This window comes from Zootoca vivipara, chromosome 6 (assembly GCF_963506605.1).
Source record: "Zootoca vivipara chromosome 6, rZooViv1.1, whole genome shotgun sequence".
Taxonomy (NCBI): Eukaryota; Metazoa; Chordata; class Lepidosauria; order Squamata; family Lacertidae; genus Zootoca; species Zootoca vivipara.
Genome location: NC_083281.1, coordinates 82558979 through 82571180, shown reverse-complemented (window position 1 = coordinate 82571180; position 12202 = coordinate 82558979). Strand labels below are relative to the sequence as shown.

The 12202-nt window shown below is 47.7% G+C and overlaps 1 protein-coding gene across 11 annotated transcripts in view; it reads left to right on the top strand.

Annotated features, from left to right (window-relative positions):
* SAMD11 (sterile alpha motif domain containing 11) overlaps nt 1–12202 on the top strand; it is a 159805-nt gene that overhangs the window by 100779 nt on the left and 46824 nt on the right. For all 11 annotated transcript variants that reach the window (XM_060276218.1, XM_035118488.2, XM_035118490.2 and 8 more), the window contains one exon: nt 8458–8628. In XM_060276218.1, the coding sequence (XP_060132201.1) occupies nt 8458–8628 (171 nt within the window). The remainder of the gene's footprint in view (nt 1–8457; nt 8629–12202) is intronic.

The window sequence follows — 12202 nt, the reverse complement described above, 5'->3', positions numbered from 1 at the left end:
TGGTTGGCATCTGTCTGTATTGGGAGACAATGGAAGAACGTTCCTTTGGGGGAGAACTCAAACGGTTGGAAGGTTGCAGTGCCTGTTGTGGCTGTGGAGACCAATGCGGGAGAGACATGTTTTGTTGCAGCTAGGGCAGATGAAGGCATCTGGTTGTGCTGCTGCAGATGCACCATAGCGTTTATTCTCTCTGCACTCCTCCCAGCAGTCATTTCTCCTCTGGCCACTGGTATGGATGTGCAACCTGACTTTCTGCCTCCAGGTGCTGCAATCGTCTGCAAGGGTCTCCCCCACAGCAGAACTGATGTTACTAGCCTTCACGTCACATTTGCAAACATTTTTGTAGTGCAAAGTTGGTCTGCCAATTGACCTGGTGCCAGAAGCCAGCTCTCTGTAGGGCACAACATTGGGGTTCTTGCCGTCTTCCATTCTGTGGACATGACCAAGCCAGTGTAGACATTGCTGAGACAGGAGTGCAAACATACTGCGAATGTGGGCTTGAGAGAGCACATCTTTGTTCGAAACTCTGTCATTAATGCACCTGAGTGTGGGGAACCTTTGGCCCTTCAGATGTTGCTGAACTACAACTACCATCAGCCCCAACAAGCACAGCCAATTGGAGTTGTAGCTCAGCAACCTCAAGGACCAAAGGCTACCTCCCCACACCTGTTTTCAGGTCTTCCACTTAGATGATGGAGCGAACTTGTTTTCTGTTGCTCCAAAGATCAGGGCCTGAACCGGGTTCAAATGACAAGAATGGGAATTTCAACTGAGCATTAGAGAGAAATTTCTGGTGGCAGGAGCTGCCTGACACTCCTTTAACAGAGGCTTTTGAGAAGAAGCTGGATGACTGCCTATTGGGGAAGTTGTAGCAGGGGAGTGCCTGCATAGGCAAGGGGTTCAGCTAGATGACCTTTTGAGGTTCCTTCTAACTCCTATGATTCTATGAAAAGTAGGCATAAGATAACAAAAGGATGGCTGTGTTTTTATGTTAGTTCTGTTGCTTCCGTGGGCAGCCAGGAGATTTGCTTCTGGGCATTTTGAAGAGGCACAGGGAAATCTGGAGAAGGAACCAGCAGTATCCGTCTCCCTACTCCCTTTTGTTCCTAGTGCTGGAGTCACTGCAGCTTTGTTATTTTGCCAGGCAGGGTCTTCACAATCATAAGGACTAGAAACTTTACTTGTATCTTATTTCTATTTTAATCTTCTCTTTGCAATCATAAGGACTAGAAACTTTGTTTTTAACCATATCTTGTTTTTAATTTTATCTTAGCTTCACCATCATAAGGACTATCTATATTTCCCCCCTCTTACCTTGCTTTCATTTTGTATCTTATCTTCACAATGCAAAGAGTTGGAAACTTTATTGAAAAGGAAAAGGAATGCAATTAAGTGACAAACCGAGACCTCAGGGTTTTCTGTTCTGTAGGGCTGTTGCAGAAGCCTAGGAAGAAGCTCCAAAACAACAAAGACAGTACAATATCCCAGAAGAATCTGGTTTTACAGTGCACATTCCTCTTGTCCACAAGCCTGTGAAACCATTTCTCCCACTCCTCACCCCAGCCTGCCTCTCCTATTTCCTCCTCTGCTTCCCTCTCCCTCCTTGGAGTTGCAATTAGGCAGACATCAATATTCCAATAGGATCCAGGTAGGATGCTGAAATGCATTTTGCTACCAAGGAAGACAGTGGTGCCAGCCAGCTTATCGGAGGGGACCTAACAGTGGTATTAACCTGTAAAATGCTGCTCATAATACATTTGTGCTATTCATCTGCAGGCTGTTTCTGAACTCCTGCCTCCTCCTCTTCCTTTTCCCCCTTCTTTCCCCCCTTAACAGCGGCATCCTCTGAAAAATTAATCAAGGTGATAGCAGTTTAATCCATCTCTTGAAGAAGGAAGGCAGCTAAGCTTTAATCAGGCTTTCCCGAGACCTGACTATCTATTGCTTTTGGATTCAGAATCAATGCTGCTTATCCCAAACCCCAAATAAGACCTCCTTTTCCCCCACACCTCCATTTCTGCACAGATTGGCATCTCTTCTCTCCCCCCACCCCCAATCCCACCACACTCTCTTTGACATGGGCAGTTTCAGTCTGATGCAGCAGATTATCAGATCTGGCGTGAGATCAGTCAGAATGATCTTTGTGCTTCCGGTTACCTGCAGAAGTTTAAATGAAATAGGTTCTAGTGTTTTCTTTCTCCTATGTGAGGCTGACTAGTGACTGTGTGTGTGTCCCCGTCCATCCGTCCGTCCATCTGTGTCCTTTTCCAGCCAGATATACCAAGTGGGGGTAAGGAGGAAGCAGTTTCCATCCTGTGCAATGTTCGTGGCAATCTGGACTGCTTCCTTTCTGCTGCAGTTCAGCTTCCATTAAAACCTACATAATTTGCTATTCACCATGGCTGAAACGAATGCAGTTAATTATAGAATCAAATACATAATTAACTTCAGTGGGTGGGAAGTATAAAAAAACAATGCAGGAAATAGAATTATTTAGTTAAAGTTGCAAACCTAACAACAACAACAACAACAACAACAACAACAGATGATGATGATATTATACACTGCTCATATTAACTTGAGTGATTTCCATTCTTGACCCTGGGTGAATGAGCAAACTGTGTTGATATCCACTCCTATTTCCATTTCCGACAGAATTCTCTGACATCCCTAGCTGTAGTCTAGCAACATTTGGCCACTGGTAGAACAAATGCTGAACTTGATGGGCCATTGGCCTGGCCTGATCCATCAGGGCTTTACTTATGAGTAACAGAGAAGCAAGGCTGCTGCCTTCATGCCCTGCCTCTGGGCTACCTGAGACCCTCTGATTGGCCACTGTGAGAACAGGAGGTTGGACGAGATGAGCATTTGGCCTGATCAGACCAAAGGCCCATCTTGCCCAGCGTCCTGTTTCCAAGAGTGGACAACCACATGCCTCTGAGAAGCCCTCACATAGGACATGAGCACAGTTAGCCATCTCCTACTGTTCATCTCAAGCAACTGACTTTGGCCATGGAAGCTCCTTGCAACTATTATAACCTGTGGCCACGGAGAGCCTTATCCTCCATGAAATTTGTCCAACCCCCTTCAAAGTCACCTACCCTACTGGACATTGCCACATTTTTGGAGAGCGGGTTCCGTAAACTGATTGCCTGGTGCTGTGTGAGAAAGCCGCACCATTTTTTCGTTGCACAGCAACTTGACAGTGCTTCTCACGTCAAGGGTTTCTTTGCCCATCTACCTGACTGTTTACAAGGTGTGAGTGCGTCTGCATCTGCTACCTGAATATCCCGCATTTTGAGATAGTTACCTACTTGAGTTCCCCTTCCTATATTTGTTGTTCCTGCCCTAAAACCTCCTGCCCTATGAAGCAGATAATGCTGCACTGACCTTGGCAACTGCTTCTGCAACCCCCTTTCTACCATAATCGTCAATTCCCCACCTGGCTGTTCTGGCCCTGAAGCGTGAACATCAGAGGGGACAGCAATCCTATTACAGCAGCACAGCATTATTAGTATTTTATAGTTAGGGATATGGGATAAACTCGATATGGTTTGCATTTAAAGGCAAACCGTCCAAATTTAAACTTTTCGAAATAATACTTGAAATGTAGCCATCTTTTGAGATTCAAATTTCTATGAATTTTGCAACACAGTCCTCTAGCCAGGTCATGCGTACAAAAATGCACATGCTAGGGTATAATGGGTGTCTGTAAATTCATATTTCAGTGAAAATTATAGACAGGAAAATGTATCATATTAAGCAAAATTGCTTTGCAAAAAAATGGGTGCATTAGGTAAAGCCACACACAAAAATGTGGATATTAGAATAATCATAGAATTGTAGACTCGGAAGGGACCCCAAGATCTTCTAGTCCACCCCCTACAATGCAGGAATCTCAAGTAAAAAGAAAAATCCAAACTAAATTTGCTTTGGAATTTGCTTAACATTTTCAAACTGAAGTGGGAATGTGGGGAACTTAATTTAAGATTGGAAAAATGAAGCCAATATTGACAGATATGCCCATTCCTAATGTAGCCTACTGACACTTGCTGTGGCTGCACTCTCTCTGGAAAAGGATGGAGAAGCAACAGGATGAGTTGCTTTGCTCTCCTCTCTCTTTCCACCCAGGGAAGAGGGAAGGGAAGACACCTGTAGGGGCTTCCGAAGCTTCCAGCTGTGAAGCAGGTAACCTTCTCTTCCTTTCCTCCTCTGGAGATCAAACACCAGCCCTATCTCAGCAGAATCAGGGGCCGTCCAGGTGTGCCTGCTGTCAAACTGAGCAGAACGTTCTTGCCTCTATTATGGAAATTGGAGAGTATCAGAGGCCCGGAGCAGGAGCCGCACTGGCAGGTCGTGGAGGAAGTGTCTGCCCCAGGAGAAGACTCCTGACTCTCTCCTCTCTGTCTCCCGCCAATAAAATCCTCACTTCTGACACAGAGGTGTGGAGATCAACTCCCCAGTTTCCACGGGAGATGGGAAATGGAGTTGCATTATTAAGAGGCTGGTGACTGGAGAAGAGAGAGAGAAAAAAAAAATTGTTGAGGTGGTGTCTGTCTCTTTTCACCCACTACTCTTTAAGCAAAAATAAATGCAGGAGAAGCTTCAACACATTGGAAGATTTTTGAGCTAGGCTAATGTAAGCATTGGTGGGGGAGGGGAATTGCCATGTCAAGGAGCGTTCTCTCATTTCCTATGTGATCCAATAGACAGGAATGTTCACACTGCTCTAATTCTCAATTTCTGTGCCAGGTGCAAATGGGGGTTTGTGGGTCTTGGTAGTAGGTCACCAGATTGGATGCTGCGGTGGGGGGGGGGGCACGGGTTGCTGCAGGATTGCCAAGCAAGAGCAGCTGAAGCCTTCTGATGATAGTGAGGACTAGCAACCTGCTTTCTCCTTAAGCAATTGTTCACAACAATCCAAAGTTCTGTTTCTGAATCCAGGTTGCCTTTCTGTTTTGGTTCACTTCAGGTAGCCAGTAAGGTCTCCCATTCCCTCTTCACCTGTATGTGAAAACTTTTTAGGTTTGGGGCTGATGAATGGACGGAGGGCTGAGGCGCATGCTTCCCCTGAGAATGAAGGGAAAACACAGGCATTGTGCCTTATAGCCATTGATCGAAGTTGGTGGCATTCACCACATCTAGCGGTAGTTGGTGCCATTGTTTAACTATGCACTGTGTGGCCCATTTTAAGGAATAAGCTACTTCCATATAAATCTTCAGTGGACTCTTACATAGGGGAGGCACTTATAGGAGTGAAAATAAGAGTCCAGCAGCTAGATCAGGCTGTGGGGGGTGAAGCGCCAGTTAAAGGTGCTGGCAGAGTTCACACACTGTTGCCAGGTGAGCTGGAATGCCAGGGGACGGGTGCCTCCGAATAGCATCTGTGCGCCAGGCAGAGCAGAAGGCTAGGGCAGCTGCTGCCGTCTCGGTTGCGCCCTCTGAGTGGCTAAGCCGGAGTCCTGATGTCACACCTGGAGACGTCTGGAGATTTGATGGGATCAAGTGCTTGACTTTAACCTGCCAGCGCTAAAGACCAAAGCAAGACAGCAGAGCCGCAGGGCTGAGATGGGTGGCAGAGCGGGAAGAAATCTCCCTTGGGTTCTTTCCACACATCACATCCTAACACCCCCACCCACCTACCCCAGCCTTTCTCTGCACTTTGCCTCTCTCCGCCTTGCACCTGAAATCTTCTCTGGGACAGATTCCTCCTCTGCACCCACCGCGTCTTTTTCTCCAGCTGAAAGCAACAACACAATCCAAACCTCCAGTGATTTCCCCCTCCCAAAATCCTGGCTTCCTCCCCTCCCCGCCAAGCTTTGGCTCTGAGTGGTGGTGGGGGAACAGCAGAGTTGAGACAGTTGGTGCATTTCTGAGCTTTCTCTCCAGGGAGGCAAGTGGGCGGGCAGGCGTGGGAGGCCTTGTCATTCAGCAGCAGGGAGCGGCGGCGGGTGGCGGCGGCAGGAATAGAAATAAGGGGAATTCCAAAGCTGCGGCTGCTCCCCCTTCCTTCCCTGGGGTGTAGACCACCTGCTCCACCATGGGCAAAGCTCCCTTTGTGCGCTTCCCTTCTTGGCCACCCCTCCTTGTTCCTCTCCAGAGTCAACAGGTCTTCATGGGTTTTAGTGCCAGGGGCAGGTTGAAGTCTTAAGTTCACAGTGCTGGTGCATAAAGCCCTTCTACAGCTTGGGACTAGGATATCTGAAGGGTTGTCTCACCCCTTCTATACCCAGTTGATCACCACAGTCTGTAGATGAGGGTCTCCTGCAGTTCTTAGGAGTTCCATTCCTCACAGCGCTGGAATCGGGCTTTTAGTGTGGTGGCACCTGCCCCTTGGAATTCCCTCCTGTTAATTAGACAGGCACCATTTTTCTGTAGTATTTTCAACTCCTGCAGTCCTTCCTCTCTTCCAACAAGCCTTTTTTACATCACACACATCACATCACATCACATCACACACGCACAAACACACACACACACACACCAACTACATCTCTGTTGGAATTGTCTTTTAAGATGTTTTATTTATTTTATCATTTGTGCATTTGCCACTCTGGGCTCCTTTGGGGAAGAAAGGTGGGATACACAAAGGTGGGATACACAAATGATGGCGATGAAGCGGCAATAGCATTTTTCATTGACATCGTTCCCTGGGCTCCTAATGCTATTTGTGTCAAGTCAAGGCGGAGATTTCTCATCCTGGTGCATGAGAAGCTAGGCACCTCTGGTTTATGGAGTGGGCCCCTTGGTGGAGATGCACGTCGTAAAGATACAGATCTCCTTTTACAACTTTTCAAAGAGTCCTGACATAATGGAAGGGTAGGAATTAGACTGGGTCTGCACCATACATTTAAAGCAAACATCTTTCTTCAAAGAATGCTGGGAACTATAGTTTGTTCAGAATGCTGGGGATCGCAACTCTGTGAGGGGGTGAACTACAGTTCACAGGATTCTTTTGGGCAGGGGTCGGAAGCGATGTGCTTTAAACATATGGCATGTATGCAGCCAAACCCTTCTGAGAGAGAGGCACTGGAATCTGCTAGCGAGGCAAGGGGCGCTGGCTAATGAAGACAGAGAACCCAGTGTATTGGGCTTTGGCTCATCTCCCAATCTTGCTTCCCCCAGACATTTTTGGACTCCATCTGCCCCAGCCAACATGACCCTGTGATCAGGGGTGATGGGAGGTGAAGTCCAGCAGTGCCCAGAGAGCCACTGGTCATCTAGCCCTGCATCAGAAGAAGGCAGGGTTGTGACCGTGGCATCTTTTACTCCAACCGTAAGCCAGCTCTATTAAATACTTCCTAGAAAGGCAGCGTATAAAATGTTAGGAAATAAATGAATGCCCCCACAATGGCACCACCCACCCTCCCTCTGCAGCAAAGGATGTGATGCCCTTTGGAAGAGTTGGTCAAAAGCTGCCCACCAGGATGTTAACACTCACTCTGGTTTGAGCATTGTTGTTGTTGTTTTTTGGAGACTTGACACATTTTTTAAAAAACAAGCAAGAGGGTTTTCTCTGCATCTGCCTGGTCATCACCTCCCATGAGTAGCCTTCTCTGAGTCTGGGCCAGGAGGGCTCTGCTCTCAGAAGCCAGCTGCCTCGGTGCCCGTCACAAGCACATGGATACAGGGCCCAAGGCACAATCAAAGCAGTTCCCTTAATAGATCGTTATCTGATTCAATTAACCAAGCCAACTGTTCTGATGGGAGCTCTGCAGCATGCACACCCATGCATTTGGGGGGGGGTTCACCCTCCCCAACTCACTAGCTGCCTTTGCTCCCCTCCCCCCGCGCACCGCAATGTTACCACTGATGTTGGGAGTTTCTCTGGAGTAATGAAAAGCTTCAGCCCGTGGGGATGATCAGAGATAAAACAGTGTTGGAGGGAAGCTGCCAAAACAGGAAAATGGTAATTACTGTTGAGCTTTGCTTACAGTAAACAAACGTCTCCAGGCCTGGTTTTTTAATCTTCCACCGTGTGTTGCAGCAAGAACCTGGAGGCACCTTTGCTGTTTCAGGGGTGAGGTGGGGAAACGGGTGGCAGAAATGGTTGGAAGCCAGAGATGGGCTGATTTTTTTATCTATGGGTGCCTCCAGAAGTCCTTTTCCTTTGCCATTCATGGTGATTCATGATGGTTATTGGGGCAATTATATGTGATCCCTATTTTCAGTGCTGTTTTCATAGAATCACAGAATTTTAGAGTTGGAAGGGACCCACAAGGGTCATCTAGTCATACCCTCTGCAGACGGCCATCCAACCTCTGTTTGAAGGTAGTCCATTCCACGGTTGAACAGCTGTTACCATCAGAAAGTTCTTCCTAATGTTTAGTCAGATTAAATGAGAGGGGGGGGGAACCAAGTTCACCACCCTGAGCTCCTTGGAGGAAAAGGTGAGATAGAAACGCAACAAATGAATAAATACACACCCTCTTCATGTTTCATCTTTTCTCCTCTCAGAAAATTCACACACTCCCTTGTTGGAGGGCGCCGTGACTCAGATGACCCCGGAGGAGCACTACAGGAGGATGATGTCCGCCCTCAATGAGCATAGCACCTTCGAGGAGCAGCAGCAACAGCAACAGCGCCTCTACCAGTTGGCCAACAGCATGGCAGTCCCTAGCCATAGTGGTGAGGACCCCCTTTCATTGTCTTATCGTGAGAGTGCCTGCCTGGAGCTTTGAGCCACTTCCACCACCCCTTGGGAAGCTTATCATGGAGCCTCCCAAAAGAGAACACTGGGAGCAGCCCCCTAAAAGCAGTTTTCCTATAACCACTTAAGTTCCCCCAGGCAGTGCACATCATCACAGCCGGACGTAGGAAGCAGCCTTACGTTGAACCAGACCATTGGACCATCTAGCTCAGGCATAGGCAACCTTGGCTCTCTAGATGTTTTGGAATTACAACTCTCATGATCCCTAGCTAACAGGGTCAGGGATCATGGGAGTTGTAGTTCCAAAACATCTGGAAAGCCAAAGTTGCCTATGCCTGATCTAGCTCAATGCTGTCTGCACTAGCCAGCAGCAGCTCTCTAGGGCATGGGTAGGCAAACTAAGGCCCGGGGGCCAGATCCAGTCCAATCGCCTTCTAAATCCGGCCCATGAATCAGTGTGTTTTTACATGAGTAGAATGTGTCCTTTTATTTAAAACGCATCTCTGGGTTATTTGTGGGGCCTGCCTGGTTTTTTTACATGAGTAGAATGTGTGCTTTTATTTAAAATGCATCTCTGGGTTATTTGTGGGGCATAGGAATTCATTCATCCCCCCCCCCCAAAACAACAACAACACAGTCCTCATCCGCCCCCACAAGGTCTGAGGGACAAGTGGGCCAGCCCCCTGCTGAAAAAGTTTGCTGACCCCTGCTAGGGTTTCAGGCAAGGGGCATTCCCAGCCCTGCCTGGAGATGCCAGGGGTTGAACCTGGGACCTTCTGCATGTAAAACAGATTCTCAGCGTAAACAACACACTGAGCTGGACTGATCAGTGGTGTGACTGAGTATAAGGCAGCTTCATTTCTGTGTCCTAAGGGAAGGGCCGTGGGTCACTGGTAGAGCAATTGCTTCGCAAACCAAATTCAATCCCAACCATCTCCAGTGCAGACCAGAGGTGGGAAACAATTTTCAGCCCAAGGGCTCACTTCCTTTTTTTTTTTAGCAGCCTTCCCAGGTGCCACATGCCAGTGTTGGCAGGGTGGGGTGGGGAGCAGAGGAAAAAAGTGAGCAGAGCAATGCACACAGATTTTTACCTTTGTGCAGCAGGCTCATTTTCTGCACACAGTTCATCCACTAGCTCATCCTCCATTCAGGCAAGTGCGAGCGGCATGTCAGTGTTAAGGGCTCATTCCAGCCAGGCAAAAACAGTGCAAAGCATGTTGATGAGGGTTGTGTAGAGAGGCTTGGGGGAGGCACATTTGGGCCTGAGGTTCTTCACCCGAGGTGCAGACAATTCTGAGGTAGATGGACCCTGTGCTCTGACTCAGTAGAGGGCAGCTTCCTGTGTGCCAAGTCCTGGGGCAACAACAGGCGGTGATTTTAACTCGGCCAGTTTCTGCATTGGGACTTAAAAGTTATCTGCCTCTGTATGGATGATGTTAGCTGGGTACTTTTGAAGCAGCAGTTTCTCACCTGGTGTTTTGCTGGATCAGAAACAGCTGGGAGAGGCATCCAGCCCCTTTAACTCAACCCAGGTCATGAGATAGATCAGGGGTGGGGTAGAGGCGTTGCAAGGAAGGAAATGGTCTCCTTATGGTGGATCCTCCATTTGACAGATCATTTTTCCTGGAATTCTCCCTTTAATGCAGGGATGGGGGTCTTCTGTGCCTCCAGATGTTGCTGGATTGCAGTTTACATCAACCATGATGGGATGGGCAGATGGGAGTCTTGGGCAGATGAGAGTTGACTAATGAAGGGTTTCCCACGCATGCCTTGTAGGTTGGGGCCAGAGAAGGCATTGCCTTGCATTCCGCCCTGACGCTTGCAGTGCTGCTTCTGTTCAACTGCAGTTTGCCTTCTGCCCAAAATGACTTTATTTATATCACTGTTGAAAATTTTTACGTAATTAATTACATAAATTGCATAATGATTGAGTCCACCAAAACCAGTAGCCTGCAAAAAGGCTTGCTCTTATACCTGTGCATCACCTGACAACCGTTCTCGACTTGCATTGGCAACCAGGCAAGCAACTATTCTGAAGACTGACTCCAGGGCAAAACTGGATGGCTAAGGGAATGGACTCCCTTCCATCTCTCACCCTGGAATAGCAGAAGCTCCCTGGGAGAAATAAGCTCAGTGAGAGCAAGTATAAATTTTATTCCTGCCAGCACAAAGCACTGATTATCTGCGGGCACACCCAGTGGCACCAACTAACCTTTAATAATTTAGGAGTCTTTTTTTTTTGCTTTAATTGCTTGCCTCTCCTTTCCTCCCCTTCCTTCCTTCCCTCCCCCCCCCCCCCGCTTGCACATGCCATTCTCCATCTGCATCAATCCTCACATTCTCAATTTCTCCCGCGCCTGGAACTGCCGTCCCCTGTAGCATCCGTGTGTCAATCACTCTTGATTTCCAAACCGTCAAGAGAGTGTAGCGTTGTAAATAACACATCCTCTGCATGTCTGCGCGGGCAGGCGGTGGGTTGGGGGGAGGCAGGGCTGTTGCTGGAAGAGAGAAGGAGGAGGGGAGGGAGGAGGCGGGAGGGGAGGAGGGTTTGGGTGGATAGTTGCGGGTCATTCGGGATCAATGCCGCTCTTGGAATTGGCAGCGCATCAGGCTTCTAAATTGCAGCCCCCACTGCAATAAAGCACGGCCGGCCTTTTTCAGATAATTAATTTATAAACATTGGAGGTGTGCAGTCACTGGCTGGAGAAAATTCTCCGGGCTTTTCAGCATGTGAGATCTGGTGGGGCTTAATATTATCTTTTTCTTTCAGGGGGGGGGACCCTCATTTTAAAAATCATTGAGAGAATCTGTGCTTGTGTGTTGTATATATTAGGTTTGCAATATTTAATAGTGTCATCGGGGGTTGTATCCAATGCTAGTCCTACTCAGAGTAGACCCATATTTTATTTATATATATTCTAACTTAAATGTGGTATGGAGGGAAGGCAGGAATGTGATTTAACATGGAACATTGTGAAATGCTGTTCAATATTATTAGTATGATTAATAATTAAGTAATTGTGGGTGGTATCCGGTGCTATCCCTATTTCGAGTAGACCCACAGAGGTTGATGGGCATGACTGGCTTAAGTGCATTATAATTTCAATAAGCTGCACTGTGTAGGACTTAGCAGGAGACAGCTCTGTGGTGGTGTTTTTGAATGTATAATGAGATACCATGCATGCAGATTTACTCAGACATGAGCCCCGTTGAATCCCAGGTAAGAGGGTATAGGATTGCAACCGTGATCTGCTTTAAAAGGTGCTACCTATGAACCAGGCAGCAGGGGTGGGGTTTTTTTAAAGACAGTTTTTAATGCAAGTGCTTTTAAAGACAGGTTGCAGTCTCTACCATCAAAGAGGCATCCATCTTCCTTCCATACACCAGGACAGAATGCCTCTTCCAAACTGGGCCAGCTCTTCCATTAGGCATCTACCTCATGCAGCCAGTTCTAGAAATTCAAGTCCAGCACTGAGGTGTTGCTGGAGTCCAGAGCTGTGTGTGTGTGCCCTGAATCTCCTAAGTGAGGTTTCTGCTCTCGGGTCCACTGAT